We start from the raw sequence: 17,700 nt of genomic DNA on the forward strand, positions 1-17,700 counted from the left end.
CTGGGCTCTGCCGTCCTCACGGGGCTGCCCCTCCGCCCTCCAGGTGCTGATGCTGGACGAGCCCACCTCGGGCGTGGACGCCATCTCCAGGAGGGCCATCTGGGACCTTCTGCAGCAGCACAAGAGCGACCGCACCATCCTGCTGACCACCCACTTCATGGACGAGGCTGACTTGCTGGGGGACCGCATCGCCATCATGGCCAAGGGGGAGCTGCAGTGCTGTGGGTCGTCGCTGTTCCTCAAGGAGAAATACGGTGAGCGGGGCCAGCGGGCAGCCGAAAGTCCATTCCACACGGCGTCCCGTGGCTGGTCCAGGTGCGGGAGAAAGTGTCCCCTGGTCATGTTCCCCGAGGGCCCCAGAGGTCAGGTGGGGAGTGGCCTTCTCTAGACGGCCTGTCTGCTCCCTGTGGGTGGAGACCCGAGGCCCAGGCAGAGGGGCTGTGAGAATGACAAGGAGGAGAGTGGAAAGAATCTCTGAGACTTGGAGTCAGAAGACCTGTGCCTGAGCTCCATGCTGGTAGTTTACTCCTTCTTCATCCTTGTTACAAAGTTAGTTCATTGTTTTGTGGCCTTAGTTTCAGTTCAGTTCAGTTGCTCAGTTGTGTCCTACTCTTTGCGACCCAATGGACTGCAGCACGCCAGGCTTCTCTGTCCATCACTATCTCCTGGAGGTTACTCAAACTCACGTCCATCGAGTCAGTGATGCCATCCAACCATCTCATCCTCTGTCATCCCCTTCTCCCGCCTTCAATCTTTCCCAGCATCAGGGTCTTTTCAAATGAGTCAGCTCTTTGCATCAGGTGGCCAAGGTATTGGAGCTTCAGTTTCAGCATCAGTCCTTCCAACAAATATTCAGGACTGATTTCCCTTAGGATGGACTGTTTGGATCTCCTTGCAGTCCAAGGGACTCTCAAGAGTCTTCTCCAACACCACAGTTCAAAAGCAGCAATTCTTCAGCTCTCAGATTTCTTTATAGTCCAACTCTCACATCCATACATGACCACAGGAAAACTATAGTTTTGACTAGACAGACCTTTGTTGGAAAAGTAATGTCTCTGCTTTTAATATGCTGTGTAAGTTGGTCATATCTTTTCTTCTAAGGAGCAAGCATCTTTTAATTCCATGGCTGTGGTCACCATCTGCAGTGATTTTGCAGCCCAAGAAAATAAAGTCTCTCACTGTTTGCATTGTTTCCCCATCTGTTTGCCATGAAGTGATGGGACCAGATGCCATGATCTTAGTTTTCTGAATGTTGAGTTTTAAGCCAGCTTTTTCACTCTCCTCTTTCACTTTTATCAAGAGGCTCTTTAGTTCCTCCTCACTTTCTGCCATAAGGGTGTCATCATCTACATATCTGAGGTTATTGATATTTCTTCTGGCAGTCGTGATTCCAGCTTGTGCTTCACCCAGCCCAGCATTTCGCATGATGTACTCTGAATATAAGTTAAGTAAACAGAGCGACCATATACAGCCTTGACGTACTCCTTTCCCAATTTGGAACCAGTCTCTTGTTCCATGTCCAGTTCTAACTGTTGCTTCTTGACCTGCATACAGATTTCGCAGGGGGCATGTCAGGTGGTCTGGTATTCCCACCTCTTGAAGAATTTTCCACAGTTTGTTCAACTTTACACAGTCGAAGACTTTGGCATAATCAATAAAGCAGAAGTAGATGTTTTTCTGGAACTCTCTTGCTTTTTAGATGATCCAATGAATGTTGGCAATTTGATCTCTGGTTCCTCTTCCTTTTCTAAATCCAGCCTGAACATCTGGAAGTTCATGGTTCACGTACTATTGAAGCCTCACTTGGATAATTTTGAGCATTACTTTGCAGTGTGTGAGATGAGTGCAGTTGTGCAGTAGTTTGAGCATTCTTTGGCATTGCCTTTCTTTGGGATTGAAATGAAAACTGACCTTTTCCAGTCCTGTGGCCACTGCTGAGTTTTCCAAACTTCTTGGCATATTAAGTGCAGCACTTCCACAGCATCATCTTTTAGGCATTGAAATAGCTCAACTGGAATTCCATCACCTCCATTAGCTTTATTCCTTGTGATGCTTCCTAAGTCCCACTTGACTTCACATTCCAGGGTAGCTGCCTCTGGGTGAGTGATCACACCATTGTGGTTATCTGGGCCTTGAAGATCTTTTTTGTACAGTTCTTTTGTGTATTCTTGACACCTCTTCTCAATATCTTCTGCTTTTGTTAGGTCCATACCGTTTCTGTCCTTTATTGTGTCAATCTTTGGATGAAATATTCCGTTGATATCTCTAATTTTCTTGAAGAGATCTCTCGTCTTTCCCATTCTATTATTTTCTTTTATTAAAATGAAGATTAAGAGACCTTGTTCCTCAAAGAGGGAGCTAATGCCTGCATAGGGCGAGTTGTTCTCTCCACAGTGGGGCGAACTCCTGCTGGACATCCCGCCACAGACATCCCCCTCTTTTCCTGGCCCCCAGCTGTCTGGGTTTCCCTCTAGTGTCTCTGACTGCCCCTCTGCCTCACTTCTACTTCTAGGCTTGGAAGTGCCCAGGTCGCATCACTATTTTTTCCCCTGCTCACTGACTTGGTGGTCTCATTCAGTGTCCTGACTTATACGTATCTGTGCTGAAAAACGTCTCTGCAGGACCTCTCAGCTGAACTCCAGATTTGTGTATCTAACTGCTTACTCGGCACACCCCTAGACAGTGAACGTATCTGTTGGACTGTCCATGGCTGATGGCACAGCTGAACTCCAGCTCTTGACCAACACACCAGCTTACCCACAGTAAAGGCAGCTCCATCCTTTTAGCAGCTTGGCCAGAATCTCAGGGCTCCCTGATCCTCTACGTCTCATAGCCCATATCTGATCCATCTGCCAATCCCCATGGCCCTGCCTTCCTCACACCCTGGCCCAGCGTACTGTCTCCCTACCTGGATCATTGAAGTTGCTTCCAGCCCACAGCTGGCCTCTGGCCCACTTATCAGAATGAGTGTGCCGCTCTGCTGCTCAGTCCACTGCTGACTCCCCATTCCACTTCATGAAAGGAGAAGGCAGGGTCCTGGGAGCCGCTCAAACGCGTTGCTTAGCCTGGTCCTGCTTCCCCAGCCATTTCTCCTGATATTCTTCTGCTCCCGCCTCAGGGCCCCCTTTCTGATCCAGGACATGGGCCTCCTCCTGCATCCCAGCCCACGTATCACCATGCCGCCTCCTCTTCCTCAGGTCTTTAGTCCTTTCAGAGATGTCACATTCTCAGTGAGGCTTTCCCCAGCTTCAAAGTCATGATCCCCAATACTCTGTATCCCCTTCCTGTTCATCTTTCGCCTTAGCACTTGTCACTAATATGGTCTTGATTTACTTATTTACCTTATCATATGTCTCACGTTCCTGTAATGAAAGCTCCTTGAGTGAGAATAGGGCTTTTTGACTGTTTGATCTGCTGCTATATGCTCAGTATCTAGAAAAGTGCCTGTCAGGTCACAAGAGCTCAGTGAATGTTTGTTGAGTGACCACAGTGCCAGCAATGTAGTAACAAGTGTTACTAGTAGCTTCTGAAAGAATATTTAGAATACCATAGGGTATGTATTCTCAAAACATAATTTAATTATGAAAGAGATACTTTTGTTCTTAACCTTAATGTTCAAGGTCTCTCTCTGCTCAATTTTCACTTCCCCACATTAGTTATCCCTTAAGCAGAGTGTTGCCTTTAATGCAGCCCTCCTTTTATTTTTCCTAGTATTGCTAAATGCTGTTATCACCTCCCAACTAGGGAGTCAAAGGAGAGACTCAAGAATAGTGTTATAGACCTTCCAAGGCAAATTCACCACAGCTCTCCAGCTTGTCTAGCCTATGGAGCTGTCATGTTCTAGGCTATAGAACACTAAGGGTAACTAAAAAGAGAAAAACCATTTCATGATCTTTTAAATGTTTCAGGTGCAGGATATTATATAACTCTGGTAAGAAAACCACATTGTGACACAGAGAAGATTTCTCTTCTGGTTTACCAGCACATACCAAATGCAGTTTTCCAGTCTAGCATTGGAGAAGAGCTAACATTTATCCTTCCTAAAGAGAGCGCACACAGGTATGGACCTGAGAGGGCTGGAGTAATTTTTTGCATGTGCTCAGTGTTCAGTCATCTCTCCCGTCCCTGTCCTCACCAAGGGCTCTCAATTCTGTAATGGTTTGGATTTCTAGGCCTTTGATAGAAGGCAATGGCAACCCACTCCAGTGTTCTTGCCTGGAGAATCCCAGGGACGGGGAAGCCTGGTAGGCTGCCGTCTATGGGGTCACACAGAGTCGGACACGACGGAAGCGACTTAGCAGCAGCAGCAGCAGCAGCAGAAAGACACCACACTCCAGCCAGAGTGCACTTGAAAATATAGGACACTGTTGTTGTTGTTTAGTCACTAAGTCACGTCTGACTCTTTTGCAGCCCCATGGACTGTAGCCCGCCAGGCTCCTCTGTCCATGGGATTTCCCAGGGAAGAATACTGGAGTGGTTTGCCATTTCCTTCTGCAGGGGATCTTCCTGACCCAGGGATCGAACCTGCATCTCCTTCATTGGCAGGAGGGTTCTTTACCATCTGCGCCACCAGGGAAGCCTTTTGATCATGTTCCCTCCCTCTTTAAAAACCCCTGATGGCTCCCAGCTGCTTTCAAATTAAAATAAAATTATTTATGATGGCATCAGAGGGGCCCTTGACTGTGTGAACTCTAATTACAGGCACCCAAGTAACTGGGCTCAGATGAAAACTGTACTTGATTTTCCTTTATATTACAGTTGACCCTTGAACGACACAGGTTTGAACTGTGTGAGTCCATTTATACCTGGATTTTTTCAATAAATAGGTTACTATGGTGCTACACTACCCCTTGTTTGGTTAAATCTGTGGATGCAGAACATTTGGACTGAAACTCCAGCACTTTGGCCACCTCATGCGAAGAGTTGACTCATTGGAAAAGACTGATGCTGGGAGGGATAGGGGGCAGGAGGAGAAGGGGACAACAGAGGATGAGATGGCTGGATGGCATCACTGACTCGATGGACGTGAGTCTGAGTGAACTCCGGGAGTTTGTGATGGACAGGGAGGCCTGGCGTGCTGCGATTCTTGGGGTCTCAAAGAGTTGGACACAACTGAGCAACTGAACTGAACTGAACTGAACTATAAAGTCATAAGTAGATTTTCGATGTGGGGTGGGAGCCAAGGTCAGCCTTGTAATTATTTCAGACCTCAGACTCATTCCCAACATGTCCCTCTCTCCCTCTCCTCAGTCCTCATGTTTCTTTCAGATAGGAATCTTAGTTATACTTCATTGAGAAAGTAAACACCATCCAACAAGTACTCTATTTATCCCTTTTAACAGACCTACAAACTTGCTTTTTTCAACACCAGCTCAAGTACTCAGCCACTTGGTCTTAGGAGTTTGCTGGTTTGGTTATTTCCTCTTTCATCTACATCATCTACTTCTCTTCTTTGCTTCATGTCCATGAACATATTAGTGTGCTCTGGAGATACACTGTCTTGAGCCTGCCTCTCTTTCCAGCCACCACTCCATGTCCTGTAACCCTGCGCAGGTGAAGCTCTCTAAAAATAGGTTAATCATGTTGCCTGCTTTATCTCATTGCCCATGAATTACTCAGTCTACTTCACAGTGACTTTCACACCCTTCCATGCAAGCTGGAAAAATGCCTATTCAGGTCTTCTGCCCGTTTTAAAATTAGGTTGTTTGTCTTTTTGATATTGAGTTCAATGAGCCATTTATATGTTTTTGGATATTAACCCCTTATCAGTTCAGTTCAGTTCAGTTCAGTCGCTCAGTCATGTCCGACTTTTTGTGACCCCATGAATCGCAGCACACCAGGCCTCCCTGTCTATCACCAGCTCCCAGAGTTCACTCAGACTCACATCACATACTATTTGCAAATATTTTTTCCCATTTCAGTAGCTAATCTTTTTTTTTGTCAATAGTTTCCTTTGCTGGTGCAAAAGCTTTTAAGTTTAATTAAGTCCCATTTGTTTTTGCTTTTGTTTTCTTTGCCTTAGGATATAGATCCAAAGAAATATTGTTATGGTTCATGTGAAACTGTGTTCTGCCTTTGTTTTCTTCTAGGAATTTTATGATTTCTGGTCTTACATTTAGGTCTTAGTCCATTTTGAGTTTATTTTTGTATATGGCGTGAGAAAATGTTCTAATTTCATTCTTTTACATGTAGCTGTCCAGTTTATTTCTCAGCACAGCTTAACAAAGAGACTGGGTTTCCCCATTGCCTGTTCTTGTCTCCTTTGTTGTAAACTGATTGGCTGTAGCTGCGTGGGCTTATTCTGGGTTCTCTGTTCTGTTCCATTGATCCACTTGTCTGTTTCTGTGCCAATACCATACTGTTTTGATTACTATCGCTTTATGTGATACTTCCAGCTCTAGTCTTTTTTTTTCTCAAGATGGCTTTGGCTATTCAGGCCCTCTTATGTTTCCATACAAATTTTAGAATTATTTTTTCTAGTTCTGTCAAAAATGTCATTGGTATCTTGATAGAGATTGCATTGAATCTGTAGATTGCCTTGGATTGTATGGTCATTTTAACAATAATAATTCTTCCAATCTAAGAACAAGTGTATCTTTCTACCTGTTTGTATTGTCTTCAGTTTCTTTCATCAGTGCCTATGGCTTTCCAAGTACTGGTCTTTTATCTATAATGTTTTTATCTATATATGCTATAATGTTCTTTATGTGATGGTAAATGAAATTGTTTCCTTCATTCTCCTTTCTGATAATTTTTTGTAAGTGTACAGAGCTCTGTGTACAGAACAGAACAATATAGAACAATAGAATTCTGTATATTAACTTTGTATCCTTTAAATTTTACAAATTCATTGATGAGTTCTAGTAGCTTTTTTATGGCATCTTGAGGATTTTCTACATATAGTATCATGTCATCTGAAAATGGAGACAGCTTTACTTCTTCCTTTCCAATATGGATTTCTTCTATTTCTTTTCTTGTCCAATTGCTGTGGCCAGGACTTCCAAAACTATGTTGAATGAAAGTGGTGAGAGTGAGCATCTTTGTCTTGTTCCTGATCTTAGAGGAAATACTTGCAGTTTTTCACATCAAGTGTGATGTTAGCTGTGGGCTTATATGTGGCCTTTATTATGTTGAGGAACGTTCCTTCTATTCCCACTCTGTGGAGAGTTTTTATCATAAATGGATATTGAATTTTGCCCAGAAATTTTTCCTTCATCTGTTGAGACAATCATGTGAGTTTTATTCTCTAGTTTGTTAATGTGGTGTATCACATTGATTGATTTGCAGATACTGAACCAACACTTGCATCCCTGAAATAAATTCCACTTGATCACAGTATGTGAACCTTTTAATATATTGTTGAATTCAGTTTGCCACTATTTTGTTCAGAATTTTTGCATCTATGGTCATCAGTGATATTGGCATGTAATTTTCTTTTTCTGTGTGATATCTTTGTCTGGTTTTGGTATCAGGGCCTTATAGAATGAGTTTGGAAGCATTATGTCCTCTGCAATTTTTTGGAATAGCTTGAGAAGGATTTTTCTTCTCTAAATGTTTGGTAGAATTCACCTGTGAAGCCAGCTGGTCCTGGACTTTTGTTTGTTGGGAGTTTTTAAAAATTATTTCCAATTCAGTTTCATTACTGATAGTTGATCTGTTCATATTTTCTATTTCTTCCTGGCTCAGTCTTGAATTTCTGTGAATTTGCCCATTTCTTCTTTATTGTCCATGTTATTGGTGTATGACTGTTCATATATAGTTCTTATATTCCTTTGTGTTTTGGTGGTGTCCATTGTAGCTTCCCCTTTTTCATTTCTGATTCTATTGATTTGGGCCCACTCTCTGTTTTTCTTAATGAGTCTAGCTAAAGGTTCATCAGTTTATTTATCTTTTCAAAGAAACTCCTCTTAGTTTCATTGCTTTTTTCTATTGTTTTTGGTCTTTATTCATTTCTGCTCTAATATTTATGATTTATTTCCTTCTGCTAACTTTGGGTTTGGTTTCTTCTTGTTGTTCCTCTAGGTTCAGTTTAGGTCCTTTTAAAATTTTCTTGTTTCCTGAGGTTGGCTTGTATTACTATAAACTTCCATCTTAGAGCTTCTTTCTTTTGCCACATCATGTAGATTTTGTATTATCGTGGCTTCATTTTCATTTGTCTCTAGGTATTTTTAAATTTCTGCTTTGATTTCTTCAGTGACTCATCAGTTGTTTAGTAGCATGTTGTTTAGCCTCCATGCATTTGTGGTTTTGCAGGGTTTTTTTTTTCATGTAGTTGATTTCTAGTCTTATAGTGTTTTAGTCAGAAAAGATGCTTGATATGATTTCAGAGATGAATTAATATTTACTTTGCACCTGCAGTGTGCTAGGTGTATATTTGATTTATCCTTACAGAAAGTTTTGAAGTAAATGGTATTATTTATGCTCATTGTTCAAGTTCAGAGTCATGAAGCTCAAGAGGGACAGAATTGAGACTTGAACAAATATCTTCTTAACTCCATAGTCCATGCTTTTTCCTTTGTAGAAAGCCAAGGATAACCATAAGGAGGGATTCAACTTCCACCTTTGATGAATAAAACTGCTCTTCCCTTCCAGCTTTGAAGCTCTGTTTACTGACTTGGAACTGAGGCAGGAAGAGCTGGGCATTGCCAGCTTTGGGGCCTCTGTCACCACTATGGAAGAAATCTTCATTCGGTAAGTGAATATAAAACCATAGATTCCAGGAATCTTAGGGTTGGAAGGGTACTCAAACGTTGCCCAGTGTTTGAATCCTTTCTGTAACATCCTCACTGAATAGTCTTCCAGCCTCTGATATTCATTAGTGTAGAAAATATTGAATATAATATCATCCAACAAACATAATTTTAACATAAATTCCTAGGAATGAAAAGCAAAAAGTGGCATCATATCAGTTGGGATGCTTTTGACTCTAAGTAACAGATAAACCGAACTCGACTGGTTTAGACAATTAGGAAGGTTTATTATTTCATTTAAAATAGCACTGAAACATGTATATTATCATATGTGAAATAGATTGCCAGTCCAGGTTCGATGCATGAGACAGGGTGCTCAGGGCTGGTGCACTGGGATGACCCTGAGGGATGGGATGGGGAATGAGGTGGGAGAGGGGTTCAGGATGGGGAACACATGTACACCCATGGCTGATTCATGTGCTGCTGCTGCTGCTGCTAAGTCGCTTTAGTCATGTCTGACTCTGTGCGACCCCATAGATGGCAGCCCACAAGGCTCCCCCGTCCCTGGGATTCTCCAGGCAAGAACACTGGAGTGGGTTGCCACTGCCTTCTCCAATGCAGGAAAGTGAAAAGTGAAGGTGAAGTCGCTGAGTCTTGTCTGACTCTTAGCGACCCCATGGACTGCGGCCCACCAGGCTCCTCCATCCATGGGATTTTCCAGGCAAGAGTACTGGAGTGGGGTGCCATTGCTTTCATGTGAATGTATGGCAAAAACCACGACAATATTGTAAAGTAATTAGCCTCCAATTAAAAGAAAAAAAAAAAGATTTCCCAAGGTAGGGCAGCTCTGGCATTGGCTGATTCATCCACCAAGCTATTTGAATGAAGCAGGAATGCTGGCTCAGTGCTAGGAAGGCTTTGAGGGGGCCTCCCTGGTAAACTTCCCAGGCAGCCACACTGGGCCATAAAGTGGCAAGGAGACCAGGTCAGTATTATTTTACCCAGTCTGGTAATGTTTGTCTTTGAAATAAAATATGCAGGCTATTTATGAGTATTATTTATGATATATCTATCATTTTTTAAAATATCAAAGAGGATACTAATAGATGCAGAAATATACCATGTTCATGGATCGGAAGAATCAATATAGTGAAAATGAGTATACTACCCAAAGCAATCTATAGATTCAATGCAATACCTATCAAGCTACCAACGGTATTTTTCACAGAGCTAGAACAAATAATTTCACAATTTGTATGGAAATACAAAAAACCTTGAATAGCCAAAGCAATCTTGAGAAAGAAGAATGGAACTGGAGGAATCAACCTGCCTGACTTCAGGCTCTACTACAAAGCCACAGTCATCAAGACAGTATGGTACTGGCACAAAGACAGAAATATAGATCAGTTGAACAAAATAGAAAGCCCAAAGATAAACCTACACACCTGTGGACACCTTATCTTTGACAAAGGAGGCAAGAATATACAATGGAGAAAAGACAATCTCTTTAACAAGTGGTGCTGGGAAAACTGGTCAACCACTTGTAAAAGAATGAAACTAGAACACTTTCTAACACCATACACAAAAATAAACTCAAAATGGATTAAAGATCTAAACATAAGACCAGAAACTATAAAACTCTTAGAGGAGAACATAGGCAAAACACTCTCTGACATACATCACAGCAGGATCCTCTATGACCCACCTCCCAGAATATTGGAAATAAAAGCAAAAGTAAACAAATGGGTTCTAATTAAAATTAAAAGCTTCTGCACAACAAAGGAAACTCTAAGCAAGGTGAAAAGACAGCCTTCAGAATGGGAGAAAATGATAGCAAAGGAAGCAACTGACAAACAACTAATCTCAAAAATACACAAGCAACTCCTGCAGCTCAATTCCAGAAAAATAAACGACCCGATCAAGAAATGGGCCAAAGAACTAAATAGACATTTCTCCAAAGAAGACATACAGATGGCTAACAAACACATGAAAAGATGCTCAACATCACTAATTATCAGAAAAATGCAAATCAAAACCACTATGAGGTACCATTTCACACCAGTCAGAATGGCTGCAATCCAAAAGTCTACAAGCAATAAATGCTTGAGAGGATGTGGAGAAAAGGGAACCCTCTTACACTGTTGGTGGGAATGCAAACTAGTACAGCCACTATGGAGAACAGTGTGGAGATTCCTTAAAAAACTGGAAATAGAACTGCCATATGACCCAGCAATCCCACTGCTGGACATACACACTGAGGAAACCAGAATTGAAAGAGACACGTGTACCCCACTGTTCATAGCAGCACTGTTTATAATAGAGGACATGGAAGCAACCTAGATGTCCATCAGCAGATGGATGGATAAGAAAGCTGTGGTCCATATACACAATGGAGTATTACTCAGCCATTAAAAAGAATACAATTGAATCAGTTCTATTGAGGTGGGTGAAACTGGAGCCTATTATACAGAGTGAAGTAAGCCAGAAAGAAAAACACCAATACAGTATACTAATACATATATATGGAATTTAGAAAGATGGTAATGACAACCCTGTATGCGAGACAGCAAAAGAGACACAGATGTATAGAACAGTCTTTTGGACTCTGTGGGAGAGGGAGGGGGGGGATGATTTGGGAGAATGGCATTAAAACATGTATAATATCATATAAGAAATGAATCGCCAGGCCAGGTTTGATGTAGGATACAGGAAGCTTGGGGCTGGTGCACTGGCGTGACCCAGAGGGATGGTATGGGGAGGGAGGTGGGAGGGGGGTTCAGGATGGGGAACACATGTACACCCATGGCAGATGCATGTTGATGTATGGCAAAACCAATACAATATTGTAAAGTAAAAAATAATAATAAAAATTTTTTAAAAATTAAAAAATATATATATAAATTTATTTATTTTAATTGGAGGCTAATTACTTTACAATACATCTATCATTTTACCTTATATTTTCTACTGTTGAGTCTGTATGACATTCTCTCCCTTTTATGGATGATTTTTTTCTCATTCTGTAGTTTCCTCCCTACCCCACACTAGTTGGAAACTGTATATTCTTATTTTATTATTTTAATGGTAAGCCTAGATATTGAGATGCACATAAGTAATTCATCAAAGTCTCAGGGGAAGTAATATCTTTACTCTGCTCCTGGAAAATATCAAGGCTTTGAAACACTTTAATTTTATTCACACACATCCTACCATTACTGACTTATACGTTATACTATCATTATATATTTTAATTCTCTTTTTTAACTCCACAAAACATTATTGTTTTATCAAAGACAATGGCCATTTAAATTCATATACATGTTCAACTCTTTCTGTGTTTTTTTTCCTTTGTGCTTCTCAGACTTTCCTTCTGCCTGAAGTACATTCTGTCCCATGTGCTTTACTGTTTTTATGCTGGTGCCAAACGCTCTGGGTTATTTTGGTCTGGAAATGATTTTGTTTCTCATTTTTGAAGGATATTCTCCTTATCCATTCTTTTGCATTCATTCATACTATAGCCACATATTTTAGATGTGTTTCTTATAAATGGAATATAGCTGGAGTTTAAAAAACATTAATTTGTATATCTTTATCTTTTAAGTAGTTCTTTGTTGTTGTTGTTCAGTTGCTAATTCATGTCCAGCTCTTTGCGACCCCGTGTTCTGCAGCACGCCAGCCTCCTCTGTCCTCCACTATCTCTTGGAGGAGTTTGCTTAGATTCATGTCCATTGAGTCAGTGATGCTATCTGACCATCTCATCCTCTGCTGCCCCCTTCTTTTGCCTTCAATCTTTCCCATCATCAGGGTCTTTTCTAGTGAGTAATAAACTTCTAATCCATTTAGTTTTAAATCTATCATATTACTCAGTGTCTTCTATTTATCCCATCAATTCCATATTCTCTTATTTCCTTTCTAGTCTTTGGAATTGATTTAGTGGGTTTTTTTTTTTGTTTTTTTTTTTGCTTTATGTTTTCTCCTCCGTTAGTTTAGAATTTGTAAATTATCTTGCTCTTCTCTTCTTGGTTACCCTAAGATTTCAATGTGCATTTTTAGCTTATTAAAGTGTACAATAAACTAGCACATTTACTGCCTTCCAGACAATGCAAAGCGTAGCACTCTTAAATTCCATTTGTTCCACTTTTGCTATGTGGTATTTATTCAACTATTTCAATTCTGTGTATATTTAAAAGTCTGTAGCACATTGTTGTGCTTTTGTGCAATCAGCATTCCTTTAAATTTAGCACATATTTACCCTTGGCATTGCTCTTACACTCTTAAGCATCATTCACCCTTAAGCTTCCATCTCGGGCTATTTTCTTTCTGCCCAAACAATATCTATTTCCTTTAGTGCAGATTTTCTGATCTGATGAAGTCTCAGAGTTTTTGTTTGCCTGAAAATATATTTTTGGCCTCCATTTCTTAGAGAATTTTCCCTTGATACAGAATTTTACATTGTCAAGGGTTGTTTTTAATACTTCTACAATGTAATTCTAATTTCTTCTTCAAACAGATTTGTTGGGGTATAATTTACATACTGTAGCATTAACCAGTAATTCACACCATATAGTTTGATAGTTTTTAGTAAATTTATGGTGGGACCATAAGCCAACATTAGAATATTTTCATCACTCTGGAAAGATCTTCCATGTTCGTTTGCAAATATTCCAAATATTCCTTGTTCCCATTTCTAGTCCAAGGAAACCACTAGTCTACTTTCTGTCTTTATATATTTACCTCTTATGGACATTTCATAAGAATGGAATTGTTTGGATTCATATGTAGAAAATCATACAGTATGTATTTTATGTCTGGCTTCTTTCACATAGAATAATTTTTGGAGGTTCATTCATGTTGTAGCATGTATAATAAATACTTTGGTTTTTTTTATTGCTGAATAGTCCTCCATTATATGAATAGACCATTTTTGCTTATTCCTTCCATTCTATTGTCTTCTGACTTCCATATGTCCACTGAGATGTCAGCTGCTAGTATTATTATTATTCTTTTAATGCAGTCTGTCCTTTACCTCTGGCTGCTTTTAATATTATTTTTTCTTTGTCTTAGGTTTTCAACATTTTTATGGTGCTGTGCATTTGTGGGGTTTTCTTTGTGTTCTGCTTAGGATTTTTACCGCTTTTCACATTGTGGTTTGCTGGTATTGGTCAGTTTTGGAAAATTCTCACCTAATCTCTCTTCTGATCCATCCTCTCCACTCTTACTGAGACAGCTACTTACACACAACTTTTTCCCTTTCAGGTGTCTCATGTCTGTTATACTCCTTTTTTGGCTTGTATTGATTATCTATTGCTGCTAGCAAATTACTCTGAAACTTAACAGCCTTGAAACAACAAACATTTGTTACCTCACAGTTTCTGTGGGTCAGGAGCCCAGGAGCAAGTAGGTAGGAGATTCTGGCTCAGATCTCTTTTGAGGTGGTTGGAAATGGCAACCCACTCCAATATACTTGCCTGGAAAATCCCATGGACAGAAGAACCTGGTGGGCTACAGTCCATGAGGTCTCAAAGAGTCAGACACAACTGAGCGTCTGAGCATGAGCATGTAGTCGAGTCTCCAGCCGGGGCTGCAGTCTATAAGGGCTCACTTGGGGAAGGATCCACTTTCACGTTCACTCCTGCTGTAGCTGGCTGGCCTCAGCTGCTCATGATGTGGGCCTCCCCTTCAGCGTGCTGGAATGACCTTGTGATATGGCAGTTGGTATCCCCCACAGCAAGTGATCAGAGAAAGATGACCAGATGGAAACCATGTTCACTTTGTCACCTAATCTTGAAAGTGTCATTTTATCACGTTTGCTATATTCTGTTTACTAGAAGTTGGTCACTAGGTCCAGCTCACAGTAAAGGGGAGAACATTAGCACAAGTAACAAAGGGAAAAATAAACAAGTAGAACTACATCAAAATAAAGCTTCTGCACAGCAAAAGAAATGATCAACAAAATGCAAAGGCAACCTACTGAATGGGAGAAAGTATTTGCAGACACATATATGATAAGGGGTTAGTATCTAAAATATATAAATAATTCATACAATTCAATAGTAAAAAAAAATCCAATTTTTAAATAGGCAGAGGGCCTGAATAGACTTTTTTCCAAAGGAAGTATTCAGATGGCCAACAGGCACATGAAAGGTGCTGAGCATCACTAATCATCAGGGAGACGCAAATCAGAAGCACGGTGAGCTATCACTTCACACCCATTGGAGGCAGACAGGAGATGACAAGTGTTGGCAAGGATATGGAGAAAAGAGAAGCCTTGCATTCTGTTGGTGAGAATGTAAATTGATATACAACCACTATAAAAAGCAATATTGAAATTTCCTCAAAAAAATTAAAAATAGAACTATCATATGATCTGGTTCTGCTTTATGGTTATATATCTAAAGGAAGTGGACTCACTACCTCAAACATGTACTGCCATGTTTATTTCAGCATTATTTACAGTGGCCAAGTTGTGGAAACAACCTAAGTGTCCATCAGCATATGAATGGATAAAGAAGACGTGATTGATACACACACACACACACACACACACACTCTGTTTGGCCATAAAAAGTTTTTTTAAAAGAGGAATCATGCCATTTGCAACAACATGGATGGGCCTTGAGGGCATTACGCTCAATGAAATGTCAGGCACAGAAATACAAGCACTATGTGATCTCACTTATATGTGGAATATAAAAAAAAATTCACAGAAACAACAGATTTGTGGTTGCCAGAGGTTGGAGGCAGGCTTCCCTGATAGTTCAGTTGGTAAAGAATCTGCCTGCGATGCAGGAGACCCCAGTTTGATTCCTGGGTTGGGAAGATCTGCTGGAGAAGGGATAGACTACCCACTCCAGTATTCTTGGGCTTCCCTTGTGGCTCCACTGGTAAAGAATCCACCTGCAATGTGGGAGACCTGTGTTCGATCCCTGGGTTGGGAAGATTGCCTGGAGAAGGGAGAGGCTACCCACTCCAGTATTCTGGCCTGGAGAATTCCATGGACTGTATAGTCTATGGGGTCTCAAAGAGTGAATACAACTGAGCAACTTTCACTTTCACTTTCTTCAGAGGTTGGAGGCAGGCGTGTGGTAATTGCGTGAAGGTGATCAAAAGTTCTAACCTGCCAATCACATGGTTTGGGTTCCCCTGGCAACCAGACCCCATCTTGTGGAGCTTTCCCAAGTCAGCATGACAAAGGACACTCTTATGGCTCTCTTCACTTAGAAATTTGCAAGCGTTTTAGGAGCTCTGTTCCGGAACCAGGACAAAGAACAAATCTATATTTCTTATAAATAACAATAATCACAGAGGGAAATAATAAAAACTATTTCCTCATGATTTGGTTCAGTTCAGTTCAGTTCATGAAGTGATGGGACCGGATGCCATGACCTTCGTTTTCTGAATGTTGAGCTTTAAGCCAACTTTTTCACTCTCCACTTTCACTTTCTACTATTATCAGTGCTTTTGAGGTTATTTTTACGTCTACTTACACTGTGTGATGGAGGCTTTATGTTGACAATTTGAAATCAATACTGGTGAGAGTGTTTACAACATGAAAATTGGTAAACACTATAAATTGGAGTTTATTTCTTTGTTGACTGTCTAGATTTAGAAAGTAATGACTGAGAAAATGTTAATAGTGTGAATTAAGCTTCAAAGTATGTCCTATCTGAAGCAATTTCATTAATAGAATTTGAGGAAATACTCTTTGAGTTTTTTAAATGTGTTATTTAGTCCAATAAAAATGTTACTCACCTCATGGATGAATGAGTTAAGTTTTGACATAACATCTTTGTTGTTTCAGTTTTGTCTTAATCATTAATGTTAATTAAAACATCAACCAGTGTTCTTGTCCAAACTACACTTGGAGAACCACACACCACTGCCTCCTTTCCGCTGCCACATAAGGGCACTCTCCTGTGAGTGGACCGGACCCTCTGGCCCCAGTCCAGCCTTCAGGCAACTGTAGCCTGGCTGAGAGCTGGACTGCATCTGCAGGAGAGACCTTGAGGCAGAACCACTCAGCTGAGCCACCCCCAAATTCCTGACCCACTGGAACTGTGTGAGATTGTAAATGCTTACTGTTGTTTCAAGATGCTAAGTTTTGGGATAATCTGTGTCACAGCAATAAATAACAGTTAATTTACTGTCCTTTGCAGAACTGTACTGGAGGGAAAATGAACCAGTTTATTGAATTATGTTCTTGTGACAAATTCCCAGCAATGGAATAACTAGCTCAAAGACTATGAGTAAAAGTATGTTTTTTGACCTCATACTTTGCTGAATTTTACCCTGAGCAGGGGTTCAGCAAACTTTTTTCTAAAGGTTCAGAGAGTATATACTTTAGGCTGTGTAGGTTTGGTCTCATAATCAAGGGTATTGTGGTGTTGTTATTCAGTTACTGAGTCGTGTGTGACTCTTTGCAACCCCATGGACTGCAGCATGCCAGGCTTCCCTGTCCTGCACTATCTCCCGGAGTTTGCTCAAACTCATGTCCATTGAGTTGGTGATGCTATCCAGCCATTTCATCCTCTGCTGCCCCCTTCTCCTTTTGCCTTCAGTCTTTCCTAGCATCAGGGTCTTTTCTAATAAGTCAGCTCTTTGCATCAGGTGGCCAAAGTATTACAGCTTTGGTAAATACTTTAGGCTGTGTAGGAATGGTCACATAACAAGGGTATTATGTAGGCACTTAATTAACCATGTAACAGCAATTTACAAGTGTGAAATCCTTTCTGAGCTTGTCCCATACCAAAACAAACCTTGGGCTGGATTTGGGCCACTGGCCATAGTTTACAAACCCCAGACCTGGAGTGTCAGAAACACCACATTTTTTAATTTATAGTTTTGCTCATAAAATACATATTAAGTGATATTATATTTTTGTTTTAATTTGTGTGTGGTATCTTTTAAGGAAAATAATGAAATCTATTCAAGCTAGTGTTGCCTCAGTTATTTGGAGAAGCCATTGGTCCGTTAATTCAGTTGTTAGTTCCTTTTTAAGCCCTTTCTAGCC

The 17,700-nt window shown here is 40.7% G+C and overlaps 1 protein-coding gene across 1 annotated transcript in view; it reads left to right on the forward strand.

The window, feature by feature from the left end:
• LOC129638147 (ATP-binding cassette sub-family A member 17-like) overlaps positions 1–17,700 on the forward strand; it is a 102,340-nt gene that overhangs the window by 51,115 nt on the left and 33,525 nt on the right. The window contains exons 15-17 of the mRNA XM_055562715.1: positions 44–254; positions 3,909–4,059; positions 8,593–8,691. Of these exons, the coding sequence (XP_055418690.1) occupies positions 44–254; positions 3,909–4,059; positions 8,593–8,691 (461 nt within the window). The remainder of the gene's footprint in view (positions 1–43; positions 255–3,908; positions 4,060–8,592; positions 8,692–17,700) is intronic.

The sequence above is a fragment of the Bubalus kerabau genome, chromosome 23 (genome assembly GCF_029407905.1).
Source record: "Bubalus kerabau isolate K-KA32 ecotype Philippines breed swamp buffalo chromosome 23, PCC_UOA_SB_1v2, whole genome shotgun sequence".
NCBI classification, from domain to species: Eukaryota; Metazoa; Chordata; class Mammalia; order Artiodactyla; family Bovidae; genus Bubalus; species Bubalus kerabau.